This window comes from Oncorhynchus nerka, linkage group LG27, assembly GCF_034236695.1.
Source record: "Oncorhynchus nerka isolate Pitt River linkage group LG27, Oner_Uvic_2.0, whole genome shotgun sequence".
NCBI lineage: Eukaryota > Metazoa > Chordata > Actinopteri > Salmoniformes > Salmonidae > Oncorhynchus > Oncorhynchus nerka.
The window spans coordinates 12,947,475-12,975,376 of record NC_088422.1 but is presented as its reverse complement, the minus strand read 5'-3'; the positions used below and the strand labels follow the sequence as shown (position 1 = coordinate 12,975,376).

Below are 27,902 nucleotides of genomic sequence, written 5' to 3'. Positions count from 1 at the left end.
AATATTTCAGTAGTGAAATGAGGTTTATTGGATTAACAGAAAATGTGCAATATGCATCAAAACAAAATTAGACAGGTGCATAAATTTGGGCACCCCAATAGAAAAATCACATCAATATTTAGTAGAGCCTCCTTTTGCTAAAATAACAGCCTCTAGATGCTTCCCATAGCCTCTAATGAGTGTCTGGATTCTGGATGAAGGTATTTTGGACCATTCCTCCTTACAAAACATCTCAAGTTCAGTTAGGTTTGATGGTTGCCGAGCATGGACAGCCCGCTTCAAATCATCCCACAGATTCTCAATGATATTCAGGTCTGGGGACTGGGATGGCCATTCCAGAACATTGTACTTGTTCCTCTGCATAAATGCCCGGGTAGATTTTGAGCAGGGTCGTTGTCTTGTTGAAATATCCAGCCCCGGCTTAACTTCAACTTTGTGACTGATTCTTCAACATTATTCCCAAGAATCTGCTGATATTGAGTGGAATCCATGCGACCCTCAACTTTAACAAGATTCCCAAATTGAATCAAAAGCTTTTTTGAAATCGACAAAGCATGAAAAGACTTTGGCTTTGTTTTGGTTTGTTTGTTTGTCAATTAGGGTGTGCAGGGTGAATACGTGGTCTGTTGTACGGTAATTTGGTAAAAAGCCAATTTGACGTTTGCTCAGTACATTGTTTCCACTGAGGAAATGTACGAGTCTGCTGAGGATTTTACCAAGGTTGCTGTTGATGCATCTCTCACTCTCTCTCATTTGCTCGACCTCTGTGATTGACATCCTTTATGAAGTGCAGCCAGTAAGAATTAGTGTCAAATGTCTAGAGTACTGTGGATGGACTATGTATGAGATGTCGTGTGTGATTGCTAGGCTAGCATTTGGAGGGTGTGTAGCGAACAGTACATTATGTTTGGGCTTTCTGATCTTTAGACCCAGTTCAGAAGATCCCTCCTGGCAAAACCCTGATGTAAAAAAATCAATGTCCTTATTTGCATTATATTTTATTGAAATAAAAAAACTGACTCTTGAAATCCTGTCATTGATTTGTGGTTGAAATCTGGTTAAAATGAGTATGTTGACATTTATTTTTGAAAATTCCATTGATGTTCAATGTCAGTATGTTGACAAATGATGTTAATGGAATTTTGGTTCAACTAACATTTGCCCGGTGGGACAATATTCAATGACCCCCAACCACCACCCTCTATCTATCTGTACATATTATTTTTAATTTCAACCAATCAACTTATCATGTTCAATTGATCTACTCTGTGGCTAATTACTATTATTTTACCTCAGTGTTTCTTGGTAGTCTTAAACAAATCTACTTTGTAAACAAAAGTATACACCTCACTCACATGGTTAAGGGCTTAAAAGAAGAAGAAAGAAAAATTAAGAAATCTGTACCATGTCAGATATAGAGTTGAATGTATTCCATTTTGAGTTTACATCCCAATATAACTATTTTATGTACATCACAGAAGACTGAAATATAACAAAACCATTTGACATAGAAACACTGGATTTTTGATGTGTTAAAATATGTTAATATGAATTAATTATGAAAAATATTACACCCGTGAAACCACTAGAGGGCGATTTGGTCATTTGACTGGGCCTACCTGAAAGAGAGTATCCACTATTCCAAGATGCCCAGCGTCCCTACTCTGTGGATAATAACTGGGTGCCATGGTCGAAAAACACAGTGATTAGCAGGACCCATCAACCCGGGCAGGCTGCATCCCTCCCTGGCCAGGCATCATCTCTAACTCGGCTCAGAGACTGTTTGATAATAACAGCAGTATCACCAGTCATCCATTGATTTAATGCTTTCCCATGGAGGCCTTTTTAGCGGTGATCTATTTGGGTGGAAAATTGCCATTTCCAGCTTAAATGTTAATTTAAAAAACACTTATAAATCCGAATAAATATTTGTGTGTCTAAGGGGGATGAGGGGTGCCAGTGGGATCTTGGCGGGGGCTTGGTTACGCATGATGTGTATGTTAGGGGAGTCGAGGAGCAGTGAGATCTGGAGGCATCCTTCCCTGCCTCCAGGTGGCTGATGGGTAATAGAGTGCCCAGTCTTTCTCGGGAGCTGAAGTGTAGAGAGATAGAGAGAGTGTTCTCCGTCCACGCCCCAATGACCCTCTCATGCAGAGCAGAGCCCCAGGACAGTGAGTACAGGCCAGAGTCAGGGTATGTGGGCTGGCTGAATGACTCTGGTGAGCCCCTATGGTCTGCATGGTGGCAGTCTGATGGCAGACTGATGCAAGGCTGATGGCAGTCTAATGGCAGGCTGATGGCAGTCTAATGGCAGGCTGATGGCAGTCTAATGGCAGGCTGATGGCAGGCTGATGGCAGTCTAATGGCAGGCTGATGGCAGTCTAATGGCAGGCTGATGGCAGTGGGGCTGTGGCTGTAGGAAGAGCTGATAGGCCCCAAGCTGGACAACCAGGTGGGGGTGAATAACCCTTACATGATGAGTAATAGGGTTGCAAAGCCCTCCTGCTATAGACTGACAGATAACACATTATCATTTCCATCTAGTAGAACTGAGTCTGTATAAAGACCTTCCCTCCAGTCTATAACTGTCTGTATAAAGACACTCCCTCCAGTCTAGAACTGTGTCTGTATAAAGACCCTCCCTCCAGTCTAGAACTGTCTGTATAAAGACACTCCCTCCAGTCTAGAACTGTCTGTATAAAGACACTCCCTCCAGTCTAGAACTGTCTGTATAAAGACACTCCCTCCAGTCTAGAACTGAGTCTGTATAAAGACCTTCCCTCCAGTCTAGAACTGTCTGTATAAAGACACTCCCTCCAGTCTAGAACTGAGTCTGTATAAAGACCTTCCCTCCAGTCTAGAACTGAGTCTGTATAAAGATCTTCCCTCCAGTCTAGAACTGAGTCTGTATAAAGACACTCCCTCCAGTCTAGAACTGTCTGTATAAAGACCTTCCCTCCAGTCTAGAACTGTCTGTATAAAGACACTCCCTCCAGTCTAGAACTGTCTGTATAAAGACACTCCCTCCAGTCTAGAACTGTCTGTATAAAGACACTCCCTCCAGTCTAGAACTGTCTGTATAAAGACACTCCCTCCAGTCTAGAACTGAGTCTGTATAAAGACACTCCCTCCAGTCTAGAACTGTCTGTATAAAGACCTTCCCTCCAGTCTAGAACTGTCTGTATAAAGACACTCCCTCCAGTCTAGAACTGTCTGTATAAAGACACTCCCTCCAGTCTAGAACTGAGTCTGTATAAAGACACTCCCTCCAGTCTAGAACTGTCTGTATAAAGACCTTCCCTCCAGTCTAGAACTGTCTGTATAAAGACACTCCCTCCAGTCTAGAACTGAGTCTGTATAAAGACCTTCCCTCCAGTCTAGAACTGTCTGTATAAAGACACTCCCTCCAGTCTAGAACTGTCTGTATAAAGACCCTCCCTCCAGTCTAGAACTGTCTGTATAAAGACACTCCCTCCAGTCTAGAACTGAGTCTGTATAAAGACACTCCCTCCAGTCTAGAACTGTCTGTATAAAGACACTCCCTCCAGTCTAGAACTGAGTCTGTATAAAGACACTCCCTCCAGTCTAGAACTGTCTGTATAAAGACCTTCCCTCCAGTCTAGAACTGTCTGTATAAAGACACTCCCTCCAGTCTAGAACTGTCTGTATAAAGACACTCCCTCCAGTCTAGAACTAGAACTGTCTGTATAAAGACACTTCCTCCAGTAGAACTGAGTCTGTAGAACTGTCTGTATAAAGACCTTCCCTCCAGTCTAGAACTGAGTTTGTTTAAAGATCTTTCCTCCAGTCTAGAACACTCCTCCAGTCTAGAACTGTCTGTATAAAGACCTTCCTCCAGTCTAGAACTGTCTGTATAAAGACACTCCCTCCAGTCTAGAACTGAGTCTGTATAAAGACCTTCCCTCCAGTCCCTCCAGATCTAGAACTGTCTGTATAAAGACACTCTCTCCAGTCTAGAACTGTCTGTATAAAGACCCTCCCTCCAGTCAGTCTAGAACTGTCTAGAACTGTCTATAAAGACACTCCCTCCAGTCTAGAACTGTCTGTATAAAGACACTCCCTCCAGTCTAGAACTGAGTCTGTATAAAGACACTCCCTCCAGTCTAGAACTGAGTCTGTATAAAGACCTTCCCTCCAGTCTAGAACTGTCTGTATAAAGACACTCCCTCCAGTCTAGAACTGTCTGTATAAAGACACTCCCTCCAGTCTAGAACTGAGTCTGTATAAAGACACTCCCTCCAGTCTAGAACTGTCTGTATAAAGACACTCCCTCCAGTCTAGAACTGAGTCTGTATAAAGACCTTCCCTCCAGTCTAGAACTGTCTGTATAAAGACACTCCCTCCAGTCTAGAACTGTCTGTATAAAGACCTTCCCTCCAGTCTAGAACTGAGTTTGTTTAAAGATCTTTCCTCCAGTCTAGAACTGTCTGTATAAAGAGACTCCCTCCAGTCTAGAACTGTCTGTATAAAGACCTTCCCTCCAGTCTAGAACTGAGTCTGTATAAAGACACTCCCTCCAGTCTAGAACTGAGTCTGTATAAAGACCTTCCCTCCAGTCTAGAACTGAGTCTGTTTAAAGATCTTTCTTCCAGTCTAGAACTGTCTGTATAAAGACACTCTCTCCAGTCTAGAACTGAGTCTGTATAAAGACACTCCCTCCAGTCTAGAACTGAGTCTGTATAAAAACCTTCCCTCCAGTCTAGAACTGAGTCTGTATAAAGACACTCCCTCCAGTCTAGAACTGAGTCTGTATAAAGACCTTCCCTCCAGTCTAGAACTGAGTCTGTATAAAGACCTTCCCTCCAGTCTAGAACTGAGTCTGTATAAAGACACTCCCTCCAGTCTAGAACTGAGTCTGTATAAAGACACTCCCTCCAGTCTAGAACTGTCTGTATAAAGACACTCCCTCCAGTCTAGAACTGTCTGTATAAAGACACTCCCTCCAGTCTAGAACTGTCTGTATAAAGACCTTCCCTCCAGTCTAGAACTGTCTGTATAAAGACACTCCCTCCAGTCTAGAACTGAGTCTGTATAAAGACCTTCCCTCCAGTCTAGAACTGTCTGTATAAAGACACTCCCTCCAGTCTAGAACTGAGTCTGTATAAAGACCTTCCCTCCAGTCTAGAACTGTCTGTATAAAGACACTCCTCCAGTCTAGAACTGAGTCTGTATAAAGACACTCCCTCCAGTCTAGAACTGTCTGTATAAAGACACTCCCTCCAGTCTAGAACTGAGTCTGTATAAAGACACTCCCTCCAGTCTAGAACTGTCTGTATAAAGACACTCCCTCCAGTCTAGAACTGTCTATAAATACTTTCCCTCCTATCTAGAGGAACACACATTTTGCACTTGGACTGTGAACATGCATGTTCTCACACAAATATAATTTCCAAACAAGTGTATATATACTGTAGACACACACACACACACACACACACACACACACACACACACACACACACACACACAGACTGGAACGGATTTGATTACATAGTGCACAGCGTAAAAACATTGAAACCGACACAAACACACATTAAAGCTCCCACACACAGACACTGCTTCCTGCTGAGACACATACACACGGCTACACACTCTCACAATCATGTAGTGCACCTCCCACTGTGATAAAGTAGGAAACATGCTCTCACAGATGTACACTTGTACCGTTTCACGCTCAGTATTGATTTTCTCGCTGCTGAGATAGTCTGCAAGATCTGGGGTGCATTTGAATCAATTTGTAGTTGTGTGGAAGTGATAGCCATATACTGAGAAGGTAATCAATGTGTAATTGTGTGGAAGTGATAGCCGTATACTGAGAAGGTAATCAATGTGTAGTTGTGTGGAAGTGATAGCCATATACTGAGAAGGTAATCAATGTGTAGTTGTGTGGAAGTGATAACCGTATACTGAGAAGGTAATCAATGTGTAGTTGTGTGGAAGTGATAACCGTATACTGAGAATGTAATCAATGTGTAGTTGTGTGGAAGTGATAACCGTATACTGAGAAGGTAATCAATGTGTAGTTGTGTGGAAGTGATAGCCGTATACTGAGAAGGTAATCAATGTGTAGTTGTGTGGAAGTGATAGCCGTATACTGAGAAGGTAATCAATGTGTAGTTGTGTGGAAGTGATAGCCGTATACTGAGGAGGTAATCAATGCAAGATGAGCCACTACAAGGGAGGAAAAACCTGCTCTTCTGCCATTCCACAATTGAGGTAACAGCAGCGGGGGGAGGGGTAGTGTGTCAGAGTAGCATGTTTGTGTGTGTAAATATACACTTATGTGTCAGGTAAGGTTTTGGTTGGGGGACTATGATGGAGTGTAGGAAGTGGTAGGTAGGTAGGTAGGTGGCATGGTGCGCAACGTGGCGGGGGTTCCCTCACTGATTGATGGTGCCTCATGGCTACAGTGGGAGTCGGCATGCATGTTCACACTCCCACTAATAGCTTATTGAGCGACAGGGGCCATGGAGGATTAGAAAGAACTGGCTTAATGTGCATGCCGTGTTTATTCAATAACACCCCCTCAGTAATACATCTGGCTGACATATTCCCAGAAACATCTCAGTCATCAATAGGGATTTATTCAAGTGGAAGGTAGCCAGGAAGGGAAAGGGCTACTGTTTCTTCTTCTTGGCGCGAAGTTGAGACACGTTGCAGGATAGTCCATGACAATTAGCAAGTGGAGTGTGGACTTATTTATCATATTTCACACCTCTCTCTCTCTCTCTTTCTATCTCTCTCCCTCATCGCTCTCTCTCTGTAAGGTTACTGTGTGTTAGGTGGAAAACAATAGCATAAATTTAGGGATGATTAGGCAAAAAATCCTGGGAAAGGATATGGATTGGCTGGCTCAAATTGACCCATTCAATAAGTTGTAAACCATGTAAGAAAAAAGGCATGGGGTGGAGGCCGAGGAGACCTGGGCTACAATACAGTAGTGCCGGATGGAGGATATAGCAGTAAGGTTGAACATTGATTTTTGTCCCAACAGGAGGAGCCCTTTGTGATGGTGTCAGAGAATGTCCTTGGGAAGCCTAAGAAGTACCAAGGTTACTCCATCGACATACTGGATTCCCTCTCTAACTACCTGGGCTTCAAGTACGAGATCTATGTGGCCCCTGACCATAAGTACGGGAGCCAACAGTCCGACGGGGTCTGGAACGGACTGATGGGAGAGCTGGTCGCCAAGGTGAGAGACGCTGTCTCTGTCTCAAATGACTGCCTACTCCCTATATAGTGCACTACTTTTGATCAGAGCCCTATGGGCCCTGGCCAAACATTGTCCAAAACGACACCCTACTCCCTATATAGTGTACTACTTTTGATGAGAGCCTTATGGGCCCTGGTCAAAAGTAGTTGATTCCATAGGGAATAGGGTGCAGTGCTGTTGACCAGAGCCCTATGGGCACCCTATATGCTGCAGTACTATGTCCAAATGCATTATGGGCACCCTATATGCTGCAGTACTATGTCCAAATGCATTATGGGCACTCTATATGCTGCAGTACTATGTCCAAATGAGATAATACCACGTTAGAGAAATAAATATGAATTCAGATTGTCATGTCATCCATGAATTATCTGTGTTCTCAATGCATTGCCTTCCTCTGCAGGAAACACCCTCATCCATCCATCCTCATCACCTCAACCAAAGTACATCTAGTGTAATGTGCCATCATGCGTCTACATTGCGCTCTATAATCTCTCGTCAGAGTAAATCAATTACAAACATGCAACGATTAGAAGTCATTGCCTTGGTAAACTGGCTTCTTCATTAGAGTTGGCTGGTTTTCTGTCCACGGTGCTGTCAGCTATTCACCTAGTCTGGCCAATAGAGAGTGGACTGAAAGACTGTCTAACAGCCAGACTAACAGACAAAAGGCAAAGCTGAAAACAGCTGGAGGTCAGCAGAGCATTTTCAGGGCCATTACCCATCACCCCTTGCTGTTTTCCCATTTTCAGTCTCTTTTTGATAGCTCGCTTTCCAGATCTAATGCCATTCCCACACCGATTCCACCACTGCTGCTTCCAGTTTGCTTCCTTAAATGTGCAGATATGTGCATAAGAGTTGGAGTTTATCTTTCAGATCACAAACACAGACCGATGGAAAAAATATATTTTCATATAATTTAGTCGTATAACCATTTCCTCTATTCCCCTTCGATATGTTTTTTATTCCGTATAAAGCAATCACTGCATGCTATTATTATCCATCAGACCTTTTGAAGTGTCTGGAATGATACAGAGGATATAGACACATATAGGCAGACATTATTATTATTATTATTATGTCCTATCAAGAATGGTTTTTCCAGAGTAATGTTTTTTTGGGGGGGTGTATGCTCTTCTGTGATGTGTTTGAATGCTTCCTTTGAAAAATGGTTTCTTCCCTTGACCTTGTATATTCTAGAGGACATGGAATGGTACAAAATTGATGGAATACAAAGACAGCGTAGTGAAGAGAATTTAAAAGATGTCTTCCTAATAAACATACGCATGCTCACACTCGTACATACACACACACTTTAGAGGAAACAGATATACTGTATAGATGTATAGTTACTGTACATAGAAAACAATATTGACTGACATGTCAAGAAGAGTCCTAATAGTCATGAAGAGTCTTAATAGTCATGGATTGTCCTAATAGTCATGGATTGTTCTAATAGTCATGGATTGTCCTAATAGTCATGGATTGTTCTAATAATAGATTGTTCTAATAGTCATGGATTGTTCTAATAGTCATGGATTGTTATAATAGTCATGGATTGTTGTTATAGTCATGGATTGTCCTAATAGTCATGGATTGTTGTTATAGTCATGGATTGTCCTAATAGTCATGGATTGTTCTAATAGTCATGGATTGTTATAATAGTCATGGATTGTTCTAATAGTCATGGATTGTTGTTATAGTCATGGATTGTCCTAATAGTCATGGTTTGTTCTAATAGTCTTGGATTGTTGTTATAGTCATGGATTGTCCTAATAGTCATGGATTGTTCTAATAGTGATGGACTGTTCTAATAGTCATGGATTGTTATAATAGTCATGGATTGTTCTAATAGTCATGGATTGTTCTAATACTCATGGATTGTTCTAATAGTCATGGATTGTTCTAATAGTCATTGATTGTTCTAATAGTCATGGATTGTCCTAATAGTCATGGATTGTTCTAATAGTCATGGATTGTTCTAATAGTCATGGATTGTTCTAATAGTCATGGATTGTTATAATAGTCATGGATTGTTATAATAGTCATGGATTGTTATAATAGTCATGGATTGTTCTAATAGTCATGGATTGTTCTAATAGTCATGGATTGTTATAATAGTCATGGATTGTTCTAATAGTCATGGATTGTTCTAATAGTCATGGATTGTTATAATAGTCATGGATTGTTGTTATAGTCATGGATTGTCCTAATAGTCATGGATTGTTCTAATAGTCATGGATTGTTCTAATAGTCATGGATTGTTCTAATAGTCATGGATTGTCCTAATAGTCATGGATTGTTCTAATAGTCATGGATTGTCCTAATAGTCATGGATTGTTCTAATAGTCATGGATTGTTATAATAGTGATGGACTGTTCTAATAGTAATTAAAAAAAATAAAAATATTTCACCTTTATTTAACCGAGGTAGGCAAGTTGAGAACACCTTTATTTAACCAGGTAGGCTAGTTGAGAACACCTTTATTTAACCAGGTAGGCTAGTTGAGAACACCTTTATTTAACCAGGTAGGCTAGTTGAGAACACCTTTATTTAACGAGGTAGGCTAGTTGAGAACAAGTTCTCATTTGCAACTGCGACCTGGCCAAGATAAAGCATAGCAGTGTGAACAGACAACACAGAGTTACACATAGAGTAAACAATGAACAAGTCAATAACACAGTAGAAAAAAAAGGGGAGTCTATATACATTGTGTGCAAAAGGCATGAGGAGGTAGGCGAATAATTACAATTTTGCAGATTAACACTGGAGTGATAAATGATCAGATGGTCATGTACAGGTAGAGATATTGGTGTGCAAAAGAGCAGAAAAGTAAATAAATAAAAACAGTATGGGGATGAGGTAGGTAAAAATGGGTGAGCTATTTACCGATAGACTATGTACAGCTGCAGCGATCGGTTAGCTGCTCAGATAGCAGATGTTTAAAGTTGGTGAGGGAGATAAAAGTCTCCAACTTCAGCGATTTTTGCAATTCGTTCCAGTCACAGGCAGCAGAGAACTGGAACGAAAGGCGGCCAAATGAGGTGTTGGCTTTAGGGATGATCAGTGAGATACACCTGCTGGAGCGCGTGCTACGGATGGGTGTTGCCATCGTGACCAGTGAACTGAGATAAGGCGGAGCTTTACCTAGCATGGACTTGTAGATGACCTGGAGCCAGTGGGTCTGGCGATGAATATGTAGCGAGGGCCAGCCGACTAGAGCATACAGGTCGCAGTGGTGGGTGGAATAAGGTGCTTTAGTGACAAAACGGATGGCACTGTGATAAACTGCATCCAGTTTGCTTAGTAGAGTGTTGGAAGCAATTTTGTAGATGACATCGCCGAAGTCGAGGATCGGTAGGATAGTCAGTTTTACTAGGGTAAGTTTGGCGGCGTGAGTGAAGGAGGCTTTGTTGCGGAATAGAAAGCCGACTCTAGATTTGATTTTGGATTGGAGATGTTTGATATGAGTCTGGAAGGAGAGTTTACAGTCTAGCCAGACACCTAGGTACTTATAGATGTCCACATATTCAAGGTCGGAACCATCCAGGGTGGTGATGCTGGTCAGGCGTGGATTGGATTGTTATAATAGTCATGGACTGTTCTAATACTCATGGATTGTTCTAATAGTCATTGATTGTTCTAATAGTCATGGATTGTTCTAATAGTCATGGATTGTTCTAATAGTCATTGATTGTTCTAATAGTCATGGATTGTTCTAATAGTCATGGATTGTTCTAATAGTCATGGACTGTTCTAATAGTCATGGATTGTTCTAATACTCATGGATTGTTCTAATAGTCATGGATTGGTCTAATAGTCATGGACTGTTCTAATACTCATGGATTGTTCTAATAGTCATGGATTGGTCTAATAGTCATGGATTGTCGTAATGGTCATCGATTGTCCTAATAGTCACTGATTGTTCTAATTGTCATTAATTGTTCTAATAGTCATGTATTGTTCTAATAGTCATGGACTGTTCTAATAGTCATGGACTGTCCTAATAGTCATGGATTGTCCTAATAGTCATGGATTGTTCTAATAGTCATGGATTGTTCTAATAGTCATGGATTGTTCTAATAGTCATGGATTGTTCTAATAGTCATGGACTGTCCTAATAGTCATGGATTGTCCTAATAGTCATGGATTGTTCTAATAGTCATGGATTGTTATAATAGTCATGGATTGTTCTAATAGTCATGGATTGTTCTAATAGTCATGGATTGTTCTAATAGTCATGGACTGTTCTAATAGTCATGGATTGTTATAATAGTCATGGATTGTTATAATAGTCATGGATTGTTCTAATAGTCGTGGATTGTTCTAATAGTCATGAATTGTTCTAATAGTGTCACGCCCTGGTCGTAAAATAATGTGTTTGTCTTCATTTATTTGGTTAGGCCAGGGTGTGACATGGATTTATTGTGGTGTGTTTTGTCTTGGGGTTTTGTGGGGTGTTGGGTGTGTGGCTTAGTGGGATTATCTAGCAAAGTCTATGGCTGTCTGGAGTGGTTCTCAATCAGAGGCAGGTGTGTATCGTTGTCTCTGATTGGGAACCATATTTAGGCAGCCATATTCTTTGAGTGTTTTGTGGGTGATTGTTCCTGTCTTTGTGTTTGCACCAGATAGGGCTGTTTCGGTTTTCACATTTCATTATTTTGTAGTTTCTTCATGTATAGTTTTTTCCTTCATTAAAATATCATGAATCATCATCACGCTGCATTTTGGTCCGACTCTCCTTCTCCACAAGAAAGCCGTTACAAATAGTCATGAATTGTTCTAATAGTCATGGACTGTTCTAATAGTCATGGACTGTTCTAATAGTCATGGATTGTTATAATAGTCATGGACTGTTCTAATAGTCATGGACTGTTCTAATAGTCATGGACTGTTCTAATAGTCATGGATTGTTCTAATAGTCATGGATTGGTCTAATAGTCATGGATTGTCCTAATAGTCATGGACTGTTCTAATACTCATGGATTCAGTCATCGATAACAATGTAGTCATCAATAACTATGTAGTCATCAAAAACAATGTAGTCATCAATAACAATGTAGTAATCAATAACTATGTAGTCATCAATAACTATGTAGTCATCAATAACTATGTAGTCACCAATAACTATGTAGTCATCAATAACTATGTAGTCATCAATAACTATGTGGTCATCAATAACTATGTAGTCATCAGTAACTATGTAGTCATCAATAACTATGTAGTCATCAGTAACTATGTAGTCATCAATAACTATGTAGTCATCAGTAACTATGTAGTCATCAATAACAATTTAGTCATCAATAATCAATAACAATGTAGTCATTAATAATCAATAACTATGTAGTCATCGATAACAATGTAGTCATCAATAACAATGAAGTCATCAATAATCAATAACAATGTAGTCATCAATAACAATGTAGTCATCAATAACAATGTAGTAATCAATAACAATGTAGTCATCAATAATCAATAACAATGTAGTCATCAATAACAATGTAGTCATCGATAACAATGTAGTCATCAATAATCAATAACAATGTAGTCATCAATAACAATTTAGTAATCAATAACAATTTAGTCATCAATAATCAATAACAATGTAGTCATCAATAACAATGTAGTCATCAATAATCAATAACTATGTAGTCATCAGTAACTATGTAGTAATCAATAACAATTTAGTCATCAATAATCAATAACAATGTAGTCATCAATAACAATGTAGTCATCGATAACAATGTAGTCATCAATAATCAATAACTATGTAGTAATCAATAACAATGTAGTCATCAATAATCAATAACAATGTAGTCATCAATAACAATGTAGTCATCAATAACAATGTAGTAATCAATAACTATGTAGTAATCAATAACAATGTAGTCATCAATAACTATGTAGTCATCAAAAACAATGTAGTCATCAATAACAATGTAGTAATCAATAACAATGTAGTCATCAATAACAATGTAGTCATCAATAACAATGTAGTCATCAATAACAATGTAGTCATCAATAACAATGTAGTCATCAATAACAATGTAGTCATTAATAATCAATAACAATGTAGTCATTAATAATCAATAACTATGTAGTCATCAATAACTATGTAGTCATCAATAACAATGTAGTCATTAATAATCAACAACAATGTAGTCATTAATAATCAATAACTATGTAGTCATCAATAACTATGTAGTCATCAATAACAATGTAGTCATTAATAACAATGTAGTCATCAATAACAATGTAGTCATTAATAATCAATAACTATGTAGTCATCAATAACTATGTAGTCATCAATAACAATGTAGTAATCAATAACAATGTAGTCATCAATAACTATGTAGTCATCAATAACTATGTAGTCACCAATAACTATGTAGTAATCAATAACTATGTAGTCATCAATAACAATGTAGTCATCAATAACTATGTGGTCATCAATAATCAATAACAATGTAGTCATCAATAACAATGTAGTAATCAATAACAATGTAGTCATCAATAACTGTGTAGTTATCAATAACTATGTAGTCACCAATAACCTATGTAGTCACCAATAACTATGTAGTCATCAATAACAATGTAGTCATCAATAACAATGTAGTCATCAATAACAATGTAGTCATTAATAATCAATAACAATGTAGTCATTAATAATCAATAACAATGTAGTCATTAATAATCAATAACTATGTAGTCATCAATAACTATGTAGTCATCAATAACAATGAAGTCATCAATAATCAATAACAATGTAGTCATTAATAATCAATAACAATGTAGTCATTAATAATCAACAACAATGTAGTCATCAATAATCAATAACAATGTAGTCATCAATAACAATGTAGTCATTAATAATCAATAACAATGTAGTCATTAATAATCAATAACTATGTAGTCATCAATAATACTGTAGTCATCAATAACTATGTAGTCATCAATAACAATGTAGTCATTAATAACAATGTAGTCATCAATAACAATGTAGTCATCAATAACTATGTAGTCATCAATAACAATGTAGTCATTAATAACAATGTAGTCATCAATAACTATGTAGTCATCAATAACAATGTAGTCATTAATAACAATGTAGTCATCAATAATACTGTAGTCATCAATAACTATGTAGTCATCAATAACAATGTAGTCATCAATAACTATGTAGTCATCAATAATACTGTAGTCATCAATAACTATGTAGTCATCAATAATACTGTAGTCATCAATAATACTGTAGTCATCAATAATACTGTAGTCATCAATAACAATGTAGTCATCAATAATACTGTAGTCATCAATAATACTGTAGTCATCAATAACAATGTAGTCATCAATAATCAATAATACTGTAGTCATCAATAATACTGTAGTCATTAATAATCAATAACTATGTAGTCATCAATAACAATGCGAAAATACAAACAAGGTAAAACAAAAACACACAAGATGTAAAAATAAGAAATAAGAAATGAGAAGAACACTATAAAGTAAGTAAGCATATTATATACAGGGTCAGTACCAGTACCATATTTACAATGTTCAGGATACTGGATCGATAGAGGTAGATATGTATAGTGGTAAGGTGACTAGGCTTCAGGATATATGATAAACAGAGTGGAAGCAGCGTATATGATTATTGTACGTGAGTGGTGTGTGTAGAGTCAGTATAAATGTATGTGCATATTATGTGTGTGTGTGTGTGTGTGTGTGTGTGTGTGTGTGTGTGTGTGTGTGTGTGTGTGTGTGTGTGTGTGTGTGTGTGTGTGTGTGTGTGTGTGTGTGTGTGTGAGCAAAAGATGGAGTGACTGTGTGTAATGTGTGTGTTGGAGTATCAATGTGTGTAATGTGTGTTGGAGTATCAGTGTGTGTAATGTGTGTTGGAGTATCAGTGTGTGTAATGTGTGTGTTGGAGTATCAGTGTGTGTAATGTGTGTGTTGGAGTATCAGTGTGTGTAATGTGTGTTGGAGTATCAGTGTGTGTAATGTGTGTGTTGGAGTATCAGTGTGTGTAATGTGTGTGTTGGAGTATCAGTGTGTGTAATGTCAGTCAGCATAGAGGGGGGCAAAAATATGAATAAAATACAAAGGTCAACTCAGATAGTCCGTATAGTCATTTTGTTGGCTATTTACTTAGCTATTTACTTAGCTATTTAGCAGCCTTATGGCATGGGAGATAGAAGCTGTTCAGGAGCCTGTTGGTGTCAGACTTAATGCACCGGAACCACTTTCCGTACGGAAGCAGAGAGAACAGTCTATGGCTTGGGTGGTTTAATGATTTTCAGGGCCTTCCTTTCACACCGCCTGACATAGAGGTCCTGGATGGCAGGGAGCTCGGCCCCAGTGATGTACTGGGCTGTCCGTACCACCCACTGTAGGGCCATGCTATCGAGCGCAGTGCTTTTGCCATACCAAGCAGTGATCTATTGGGCTGTCCGTACCACCCTCTGTAGGGCCATGCTATCGAGAGCAGTGCTTTTTCCATACCAAGCAGTGATCTACTGGGCTGTCCGTACCACCCTCTGTAGGTCCATGCGATCGAGCGCAGTGCTTTTGCCATACCAAGCAGTGATCTACTGGGCTGTCCGTACCACCCTCTGTAGGGCCATGCTATCGAGCGCAGTGCTTTTGCCATACCAAGCAGTGATGTACTGGGCTGTCCGTACCACCCTCTGTAGGTCCATGCGATCGAGCACAGTGCTTTTGCCATACCAAGCAGTGATGTACTGGGCTGTCCGTACCACCCTCTGTAGGTCCATGCTATCGAGCGCAGTGCTTTTGCCATACCAAGCAGTGATCTACTGGGCTGTCCGTACCACCCTCTGTAGGGCCATGCTATCGAGCGCAGTGCTTTTGCCATACCAAGCAGTGATCTACTGGGCTGTCTGTACCACCCTCTGTAGGTCCATGCTATCGAGCACAGTGCTTTTGCCATACCAAGCAGTGATGTACTGGGCTGTCCGTACCACTCTCTGTAGGTCCATGCTATCGAGCGCAGTGCTTTTGCCATACCAAGCAGTGATGTACTGGGCTGTCCGTACCACCCTCTGTAGGTCCATGCTATCGAGCGCAGTGCTTTTGCCATACCAAGCAGTGATGTACTGGGCTGTCCGTACCACCCTCTGTAGGTCCATGCGATCGAGCGCAGTGCTTTTGCCATACCAAGCAGTGATGTACTGGGCTGTCCGTACCACCCTCTGTAGGTCCATGCGATCGAGCGCAGTGCTTTTGCCATACCAAGCAGTGATCTACTGGGCTGTCCGTACCACCCTCTGTAGGGCCATGCTATCGAGAGCAGTGCTTTTGCCATACCAAGCAGTGATGCAGTCAGTCAAGATGCTCTCAATGGTACCGCTGTAGATCCTTCTGAGGATTTGAGGGCCCATGACAAACCTTTTCAACCGCGCGTGTGTTTGCACTGTTTTAAGTTCTTAGTGATTTGGGATGGCGAGGAACTTGAAGCTCTCGACCAGCTCCACTGCCTCCTCGTTGATGTGGATGGGGACGTGCTTATCCCCCTGTTTCCTGTAGTCCACCATCAGCTCCTTATTCTTACTGATGTTGAGGGAGAAGTTGTTGTCCAGACACCACACTGTCAGGTTATTGACCTGCTCCTTGAAGGTTGTCTCATTGTCGCTTCTCACCTATCTAAAAGCATTGGATTGGTGGAGGCATGGACTCGTGGGACTTTCTACCATAGTTCTTAAACCAGTTATTTCCTTTGAAATCACTGAAGGGAAGTGAACAAGTGCACACTTTGGGCCGGAAGGAGAGATAATTGGGACAGCCTGGGTGTCCCACACTTACAACACACTTACTAGTGTCTCACCATGCCCTTAAACCATTCTGGAAAGTAGGAACTCACTTGGGTCCTCATATTTTTTCATGTGCTGCGTAAGTGACAATTTCTGCCTGTTTTAGCATTTAGTTTCCTTACCAGACCGTGAAATTAGCAGATTTAGTCAACTGTGAATGAATTGTGCGTGACTGCGTGTGTGTGTGGGTGTGTTTCTTACACTATGTGGAAACTCTCACTAATTTCTTCCTCCTTAAGCTTTCCCAGAAAAATGAATTTGCTAGTGATAGGTCTGAGGTAATTTCAATGAGCATTCTGTTTATGAAGATCAGAACTGAGACCCTAGTCAAAAGTTGTGCACTTTCTAGGGAATAGGATTTGGGACGTAACCCAGATGTCTGCAACAGTGCTATCCAGACTCAGAAGAACCCACATTTCAACAAGTTGGCATTATTAATCCTGCATACTCCTGCATGAATAGACGTTTTACTGCATAATTCATATTCACAAATAGACTACCTCCTCATATCAAGATCTCTAATAGAGAATGATTCATAGGGTTATCATTTCTGACCATGCCCCACGGCGCCAAAGACGTGGATGTCAATTAAGGCAGCCCCTCGCACCTCTCTGATTCAGAGGGGTTGGGTTAAATGCAGAAGACACATTTCAGTTGAATACATGTCAGTCATTTTCTCCCTATCTGTCAACACACACAGAACTAAACAGATTCAACAACTCTCTATGAAGTGGTGAGGAATTTATGTCGACAATGAAGGAGAACATGTTTGAATTCGTCACCACTAATTTAACCTTTGTCCACTCTGTACAAATGGTGTGGGAAGCCTTTAAAGCAAACCTGCAGAGGTTGGCTCAATAGTTACACTGCAGATAAAAGGAAAAGCATATGTTACCAAAGAAAAACAGTTTAATAGTGGAGTTTAAGACTTTGGACTCAATGTATGTTGGACCAAAACAAAAAACCTACTTCAAAATGCCTTCCATGATGGGAATACATTTGCCTTGTTTCCTATTACGAGATATTTCAAGTCAGGTGACAAAGCGGACAAAAAAATTGCATTTAAACTTAAATAGTTGGAAAATAAACAAACAATTCCAGCTGTTGAGGATTGTAAAATGGGTCGATAGCATGTGATAAAAATCAAATGAACTCTCCTTTTAGAGAGTACTCTTCAGGACTGTATCAGTCTGAATGTCCTACCAATACCAGAGAGAGATTATTTATTTTAAAAATAACTCTCTGCTCACTCTTAAGGAGAGTGATAGAATGGCATTGGAGGTACCTGTTCTGGATACGTAAATCATATTGGCCATTAAGGTCCTCTCAGCTGTAAAACCTGCATAGGATTTGACAAATGTTTATAGATAATTATCAAGTCACCAGTTAATAAGATATCTGATCTAAATGGACCGGGATAAAACTAATCGGGATGACATTAAGAGATGGACAGTTCTACTTTTATCACTTTGGGGTAGAGCAGAGGTGATAAAGAAGAACATACTCGTTAGACTAGCGTTCCTTGTGTCAGCAATTTTTTTTTTTACCTTTATTTTACTAGGCAAGTCAGTTAAGGACCAATTCTTATTTTCAATGACGGCCTAGGAACAGTGGGTTAACTGGGGCAGAACAGCAGATTTTGTACCTTGTCAGCTCGGGGATTTGAACTTGCAACCTTTCGGTTACCAGTCCAATGCTCTAACCACTAGGATACCCTGCCTCCCCTACCACTTCAGTTCCCTCAGCACTGGTTTAAAGAGATACTGTACATGGTTTATTTTCAAGCTTGTAGAAATAAAAGAAACCAAGAATTAACCACAAAAAAACGTCCATGCCAAGAAGTAAGTAATTTATTTAATTCAACCTTTATTTGGACAGGGTATAAGGGCACAGGGCGAGACCCAGATGCAGACACGGGAGGCAGATGGTTCAAGTCTCTGATATTTATTAGTATCCAAGGGGCAGGCAAGAGAATGGTCGTGGACAGGTAAAAGATCATAACAAGGTCAGAGTCCAGGAGGTACAGAGTGGCAGGCAGGCTCGAGGTCAGGGCAGGCAGTATGGTCAGGCAGGCGGATACAGAGTCAAGGCAGGCAAGGGTCAAAACTGGGAGGACTAGCAAAAAACAGAGAATAGGAAAAAGCAGGAGTAACATCCTGGTTGACTTGACAAAACAAGACAAACTGGCACAGACAGACAGGGAACACAGGTATATATCCCCAGGGGATAATGGGGAAGATGGGTGACACCTGGAGGGGGTGGAGGTGAGCACAAGGACAAGTGAAATAGATCAGGGTGTGACACAGGGAGTCAATGCTGAGACCAAGGTCTCTTAATTTTTTTTATTGAACCTTTATTTAACTAGGCAAGTCAGTTTAGAACAAATTCTTATTTACAATGGTGGCCTAGGAACAGTGGCCTACCCCGGCAAAACGCAGACGACTCTGGGCCAATTGCGCGCCACCCTATGGGACTCCCAATCACGGCTGGTTGTGATACAGCCTGGAATTAAACCAGGGTCTGTGGTGACGCCTCTAGCAATGAGATGCACTGCCTTAGACTGTTGCGCCACTCGGGAGCTCAGCGGTCTAGACAGGGAGTCAATGCTGAGACCAAGGCCTCTTTGTTTAGACAGGGAGTCAATGCTGAGACCAAGGCCTCTTTATTTAGACAGGGAGTCAATGCTGAGAACAAGGCCTCTTTATTTAGACAGGGAGTCAATGCTGAGACCAAGGCCTCTTTATTTAGACAGGGAGTCAATGCTGAGACCAAGGCCTCTTTATTTAGACAGGGAGTCAATGCTGAGAACAAGGCCTCTTTATTTAGACAGGGAGTCAATGCTGAGACCAAGGTCTCTTTTCCAGATGAGCCCTGTATAGCATCACAATACACATCAAAATACAACAAAACCCATTAAACTACAGATTCATATAAAATATATGTTATTATACACAACAATACACAAAAAGCAAAACACAATGATAAAAAGTAAAAAGGTCTCCTAGCAACCGTCTGAAATGCTCAGAGACCACCAACTCCTCCAATTTTAATGTTTATTGTAGATCATTCCACACTAAAGGTGCAAGGAACTCAACGGCTGATTTACCTAACTCTCTAGACACCAAAGGAGTCTCCAGAGTTAACCAGCCCTGTGAACCAGCCCTGTCATGTTAAATCTTTGTGGAGCAGGGCTTTGTAAACAAAAAGAGTGTAATGATGTGATCTGCATGACTTCAAAGAGGTCCAGCCAACCTTTTGGTAAAGAATACAGTGAGGAGTAATAAAAACTGTTTCCTGTGATAAAACGAAGGGCGCTATGAAAAACGGCATCCGAGGGATTAGGTGTTGCCAATGTGTATTTGTACTACTTGTCATATAATGCCAGATACCCACTGGCATGGGGCTATAAAAACAGGGGAATAGCAGGCACCTGGCAGTGGCTAGAGGAAGAAATAGTGACAGAACATCTCCTTATTATCACCCCAAGTTCCCACTGCGAGATAGATCATCCACTGCTGTAGTTCTATTGTGAAGTGGCAAAGATACTTCACGAAACGTTATCTGTCAATGGAGCATCCCTCCCTTTCCGTTCAATATGGAACAACCCCTTGTTTATCGCAGGTGGCAAGACACTGGCTAATGGTACCTGGCAACACCAAGACATCAGTTGAGTGGGGCAGGTCGTAGGAGACAGAGATATCATACCATTCCAAGAGCTGATGTCAGAGAATAATAAAATAATAATATAAGTATTTCAATGCCATTTACAATTCAAATCAATTCTCATGTTTAATTCCTCAAAGAGTGTTGATGTGGGATCTAAAAGTTCTTTAGACAACGAACTGAGGGATGTTGCTATTGGGAAAATAACGGTTTCCTCCCTATACAAGCTGGTTGGCTTCTCCTTAAATAGTAACAGCTCCACTGAGTTACACTCTGAGCTGGACATGGGGTGTATCTATTACAATGTGACGCAATATAGAAAATACAACATCAATATTCAATTGCATAAGATATAAGATTATTCAAATGAAGATGTCACACAGGGCATACATCACACCACACAGGTTGAAAAAGACAGATCAAAGCCTTTCAGACTTGTGTTGGCATGGCTACGGTGAGGTCGATACACTAATGCATCTGTTCTGGAATTGTCCGGTCTTCAAACGATTCTGGACTGAGCTATTCGATAGATTGTCTGAAATCTTGAATGTAGAGTGAGTGTACAAAACATTAGGAACACCTTCGTAATATTGAGTTGCACCCCCTTTTGCCTTCAGAACAGCCTCGATTGGTCGGGGCATGGACTCTACAAGGTGTTCCACGGGGATGCTGGCCCATGTTGACTCCAATGCTTCCCACAGTTGTGTCAGGTTGTCTGGATGTCCTTTGGGTGGTGGATCATTCTTGATACACACGGGAAACTGTTGAGCGTGAAAAACCCAGCAGCATTGCAGTTCTCGACACAAACCGGTGCGCCTGCCTGGCACCTACACCAATACCCCTGTTATAGGCACTTAAACCTTTTGTCTTGCCCGTTCACCATCTGAATGGCACAGATCCATGTCTCAATTGTCTCAAGGTGTACAAATCCTTCATTAATAAAGATCCACCCCTTTTTTTTCAATTTTTTTGCCTAAAATAACATACCCAAATCTAACCAGGTAGGCTACCTACTGCCCAGTGCTCTATTCTTAGTCAGCCACATTTCTTTATAAAGCCATTTATACACTGAACAACAATATAAAGCAACATGTAAAGTGTTTGTCCCATGTTTCATAAGCTGAAATAAAAGGTCCCAGAAATGTTCCATACGCACAAAAAGCATATTTCTCTCAAATGTTGGTTACAAGTTTGATTACATCCCTATTAGTGAGCAAGATAATCAATCTACCTGACAGCTGATTTAAACAGCATGATCATTAAACAGGTGCACCTTTTGCTGGGGACAATAAAAGGCCACTCTAAAATGTGCAGTTTTGTCACACAACACAATTCCACAGATGTCTCATGTTTTGCGGGAGTGTGCAATGCTGACTGCAGTCAAGTCCCCCTGAGCTGTTGACAGAAAATTGAATGTTCATTGTTGTTTTAGAGAATTTGGCAGTACATCCAACCGGACTCAACCACATGTATGGCGTAGTGTGGGCTAGCGGTTTGTAATGTCAACATTGTGAGAAGAGTGCCCCCTGGTGGTAGTGGGATTATGGTATGGGCAGGAATAAGATACGGACAACGAACACAATTAGATTTTATCAATGGCAATTTGAATGCACAGAGATACCGTGACGATATCCTGAGGCGTGGCCCCATGTCGTAAGGACCTGTACACAATTCCTGGAAGCTGAAAATGTCCCAGTTATTTCCATGGCCTGCATATTCACCAGACATGTCACCCATTGAGCATGTTAGGGATGCTTTGGATTGAAGTGTACGACAGCGTGTTTCAGTTCCCACCAATATCCAGCAACTTCACACATCCATTGAAGAGGAGTGGGACAACATTCCACAGGCCACAGTCCGAATCAACTCTATGCGAAGGAGATGTGTCGCCTGACTGGTTTTCTGACTGGTTTTCTGATCTACGGGTTTCTTTCCCAAAAATGTGAAATCCATAGATTAGGGCATAATGCATTTATTTCAATTGACAGAGAGAGAGCAGCAGGTCCGGGACAAGGTAGCACTTCCGGTGAACAGGTCAGGATTCCATAGACGCAGGAAAGTAGAACTTGGATCAGCAACATGATCAGGTGGACTGGGGACGGGGACAACCAGGAGTCGTCAGGCCAGGTAGTCCTGAGACATGGTCCTAAGGCTCAGTTCCTCCGGGAGGGGAGAGAGAGATGGGAGAATTAGAGGGAGAATACTTAAGGTCACACAGGACACCAGATAAGAGAGGAAAATGACACCAGATAGGACAGACTGAACATAGCTCCCCGGCACATAGACTATTGCAGCATAGATATTGAGGACTGAGATGGGGGGTCGGTGGACGCTGTGGCCCCGTCCGACGATACCCCCGGACAGGGCCAATCAGGCAGGATATAACCCCACCTACTTTGCTAAAGCACAAGTCCAACACCACCGGAGGGAAATCAACAAATTACCAACTTACTATCCTGAGACAAGGCAGAGTATAGCCCACGAAGATCTTCCCCACCACACGAGCCCGAGGGGGAGCTAGACCGGACAGGAAGATAATGTCAGTGACTCAACCCACTAAAGTCGAGTATAGATAAAAAAGCCTGGGAAGACATGATGCACCCCTCCTAGGGACAGCATTGGAGAGCACTAGCAAGCCAGTGACTCAGCCCCCATAATAAGGTCAGAGGCAGAGAATCCCAGTGGAGAGAGGAGAGCCGGCCAGGCAGAGACAGCAAGGGTGGTCCGTCACTCCAGTGCCTTGCCGTCCACCTTTGCACCCCTGGGCCAGACTACACTCAATCGTAGACATAGGTTGAATCCCAAATAGCACCCTGTTCCCTATGTAGAGCACTGCTTTTGGCCCTGTCAAAACTGGCGTACTATATAGATAAATAGGTGCCATTTCAGATGCACGAAAATGGTATTTGCGTACAGTGTCTTCTAATGGTGAGACACAACATGTGGGAGGATATTAGCTCAGCCTAAGTGGGTTTATAGCTGAACCTGGCCTGCATAAACACACACACACGTACGTTGTGTGGCAGATTAAAACAACACTGTTCTCAGTGGACCAACTTGTGTATTCTAATTCAGACTCCCTGATTGGTTTACTGGCCTTACTGGCCTAGCAACTGCCCTCATCCTCTTCTTGAACTATTTCTTGAACCCCTCCAATGCTCACGCTATGACTCACAGACCACAGACATATTCATCTCCATAAACGCTGCTTTGCTTAAATATAATAGACTCAGATGCAGAAAATGGCAATCCCTACATTTTTCTATAGCAATATTTAGGCTTATGAGCATGGTATTTTCCTTTTTATTTAGTTTGAGAAGAGAGTCAGTGTTAATCAGATAGCGAGTTTGGAGTGTTGTTTTGACAACAACAAGAAGAGAAGGACTGTGATCGTCAGCAGGAGCAGAGAAGCCATGGCAGAAATTAGATATGATTCTATTGATGTGTGCATGACTTGGATTAACGTGTAAAAACAACACAAAGTGATGTTCCATTACTCAGCAAATACAACACAGGGATTTCTGATGTGTGTGTTCACAGAATCCCCGTCATTTTCTTGACTTCTATACACCTTGAATCTTTCCATTAATGAATCTGGTGTGTGTGTGTGTATTTGTGTGCGTGTGTGCATATCTATGTGTATGCTTGCGCACGTGTCTCTGTGTGTTTGTGTTCCAGCGGGCAGACGTGGGTCTCTCGGCTCTCACCATCACGCCAGAACGGGAGAGTGCGGTGGACTTCACCACACGCTACATGGACTACTCGGTGGGTGTGCTGCTCAGGAAGGCCGAGCGTACCGTGGACATGTTCGCCTGCCTAGCGCCCTTTGACCTGTCGTTGTGGGCGTGCATTGCGGGCACCGTGCTGCTGGTGGGCATCCTGGTCTACCTACTCAACTGGTTGAACCCGCCGCGCCTGCCCATGGGTGCGGTCTCCTCCACCACCTTCTACAATTCCATGTGGTTCGTCTATGGATCCTTCGTCCAGCAGGGTGACTTCCTTTTTGTTTTTTATCCTTTTGTTTTTGTTTTTCCTTCGTGATGTATTGTATTATTATCACCTGGTTTTAACCAATCAGCATTCAGGATTAGACCCACCCGTTGTATATTGTATTATTATAAACTGTGTGGCTCGAGCCCTGAATGCCGATTGGCTGACATCCGTGGTATATCAGACCGTATACCACGGGTATGACAAAACATTTATTTTTACTGCTCTAATTACATTGGTAACCAGTTTATAATAGCGATAAGGCACCTCTGGGATTGTGGTATATGGCAAATATACCACGCCTAAGGGCTGTATCCAGGCACCCCGCGATACATCGTGCCTATGAACAGCCCTTAGCCGTGGTATATTGGCCATACACCACACCCCCTCGGGCCTTATTGCTTAATTACCACCTGGTGTGTGTCCCTCTATCGTGATAGGAGGAGGGGATGGGGTTAAGACATGGGTTAGCAAACTTTTTTGTCCCATGACCCAATTTTGATATCTGAAAATTCTTGCGACTCCAACCATGTGAAAAAAAGGATGTAATTAACAGCCAATGTTAACTTTTTTATTTGGGGCTATGACAGTCAAAAACGGTATTTCTGATTGTCTTCTCAACTCACCATCACATACTGTACTTTTAATGTGGGGCTATGACAGTCAATTGTAAATAAGTCTGCCATAATGTCTCTTATCTCACCACCACTAATGAGATGGGTGTGCTGGATGCATGTCGTGTCGGAGCGTCTCAAAGTCAGGGGGCGTGGCTTCTCGATGTCAGGGGGTGTGGCTTTTCAGAGTCAGGGGGGCGTGGCTTCTCGAAGTCGGGGGGAGGGGGGGCGTGGTCCACAGTGCGCACCTCATCTCTGCTGTCACATCCAACCTGGATCAATATTTGGTTGTAATGCAGACGAGTGCACTGAATCCAGCTACACACAGATATGAGCTGGCGAAGGGTACCATGACTTTTAATGCTCAGAGGGAGACGGCAGTGTGTTCCCTTTGAGTCAGGAACCAAAACTCCTCAGTGAACCGTGAATGTGTTGTCTGCAGAATTCGGTAATTTACCTGCATGTCAACTGTGACAGGATCACAGTCAAATGGATTGGGAAGTAGGTACCAAAGTGCTCTTCCAAGTGTTGGAGGTGAGCAGTCATCACTCGTGACAGACATTTACTGATGCTGTTTTCCGAGGGAATGTGCATGTTTGATTTTGAAAGACTTTCTCCAATAAGAATAATTTCCTCTGAATCCACTAATTTGATCCCTCATCTGTAGAATGTTTTTGTATTTCCCCTGCATGCTTGTGTTCAGTTCCTTCAGTTTCCCAAATATGTCTGTTACATAGGCAAAGATATGTCTGTTACATAGGCAAAGACACCAGTGGTGATTTAGCATGTAAATCGTGGTGCAAAAAATATATACAGGTATATGTTTAGATGCATGCCAGCAAAGCCACTACACAACACAACACTAAACAATACATTAATTGCACTATAACTTTAACAAACGGTGCCCACAAACTGTTACGGTCGACATAAAGCTGTCCCAACAGCAGAGCTTTCTTTTCAGCACCATGGAGTGAATCCTTACCACTGCTACACCTGGCTATTAGCGGAGCCTTGTCTGGCAGCAAAGCACTTCATTAAGCCTAATTTAAAAAAAGATAGCTGATTTGGCTGACTTGCCTAAACAAATGACGTTTCTATTGACAGTTGAGATGTACAAACTATGGCATAAGGGAACAATGAGCGTATAAGAGGCAATCCGTAATTTTGCTTAAGACCTTAATGACCGAGCTAAGACGGACATAGTCAATATAACTATTGGTTCAGTACTTTTGAAATTGACAGAGAAATAATTCAGAACATGGGCCATTCTTACAGTATTCTCCCTGTACACCAAGTCAGAACTGTAGGATAAATAAAGGGGCCACATATGTCATGCCTGCTCCCGCTCTCCCTGCCCAGAATTACTCACTACCGCCACCATCATTACGCACACCTGTTTCCCTCGTCACGTGCATCAGCGATCCATTGCACTCACCTGGACTAAATCACTTGTGTTATTTCCTCCCCTATATCTATCTGTTCCCCAGCTCTGTTCTTCGCTTCAGCATTAATTGTTGTCTGTCGTTTTGTTACCCAGTTCTGATGCTGTTCCTGTCCTGTTCCATGTCTCTGCTATATTAAATGTACAACTCTCCGTACCTGCTTCTCATCTCCAGTGTCGGTTCTAACAATATAAGCAGACAATGAAAGCTCTTACAATATTCAATGATTACATTTCTCTAACACAGGTTATAGGCTACATATGCACCCCCAAGTAAGAACAGTAAGCTAAGTTATGAGGGAGAAAGGGACCAAATTATTAGGGTGAGGCACAGGCGGTGAACAGGAAGGTGGCACGGCGGTCCTTCTTGTGGGCAAATTTTGTCATCAAATTTTATCATCAAAGTCTGTCATTCTCTGGATTTATGGTCCTTTCAAGACAACTGGGAACTGAAAAAAACAAGGTTGAATCATGACGTCAGTGATCTTCAGGTCGTCGCTCTAGAAAGAGGCCCTAGTTCCGACTTGAAATTCCGAGTTGGATGACCATTCAAAACGTATTTTCCCAGTCGGAGCTCGTTTTTTCAGAGTTCCCAGTTGTCATGAACTCACTCAAGTCTGAGATTTCCCAGTTCAGAGTTTCCAGTTGTTTTGAACACGGCTTGAAGTCATGCTGGATTGAAAGCATGACCAATGTATTCAACCTTTTCAGGCCCATGGTGTTGCATGTGAATGTTTATCCTTTTAAGCTTGGAAAAGAGACCCTTAAACCCAGACCACACACCATCTCCACTGAGTATCAGGCTGGTGATTGTTTTTCAACGCTTGCAGTTAGCCACTGATTTCTTTCAAACCACTAATTATTGAATTTGACATTTCTAATGTTTCTGTCCAATGGCCGATGAGCACCGATACATTTTATCTATAATTTATCTTGCTTTGACAAAGATTGAAATGGATTTGTCAGTAGATTGTCGACTTGATTCACGATGATGACTGCTAGCTAAGATTTTGGAAGTATGATGTTGACATGATCAGTACAATCAAATCTACGGTAGATATAATGTGATATGAAGTAATTTTATCTGTGGCCAATGACTTTGAGCCTTCTTGGATGGGCACTTCTAATGA

At 41.4% G+C, this 27,902-nt stretch overlaps 1 protein-coding gene across 1 annotated transcript in view; it reads left to right on the top strand.

Moving 5' to 3' along the window:
- The window catches only part of LOC115111156 (glutamate receptor ionotropic, delta-2-like), a 209,404-nt gene that overhangs the window by 56,643 nt on the left and 124,859 nt on the right, over positions 1–27,902 (top strand). Inside the window, exons 5-6 of the mRNA XM_065011130.1 lie at positions 7,016–7,213; positions 24,406–24,718. Coding sequence (XP_064867202.1) covers positions 7,016–7,213; positions 24,406–24,718 — 511 coding nt within the window. The remainder of the gene's footprint in view (positions 1–7,015; positions 7,214–24,405; positions 24,719–27,902) is intronic.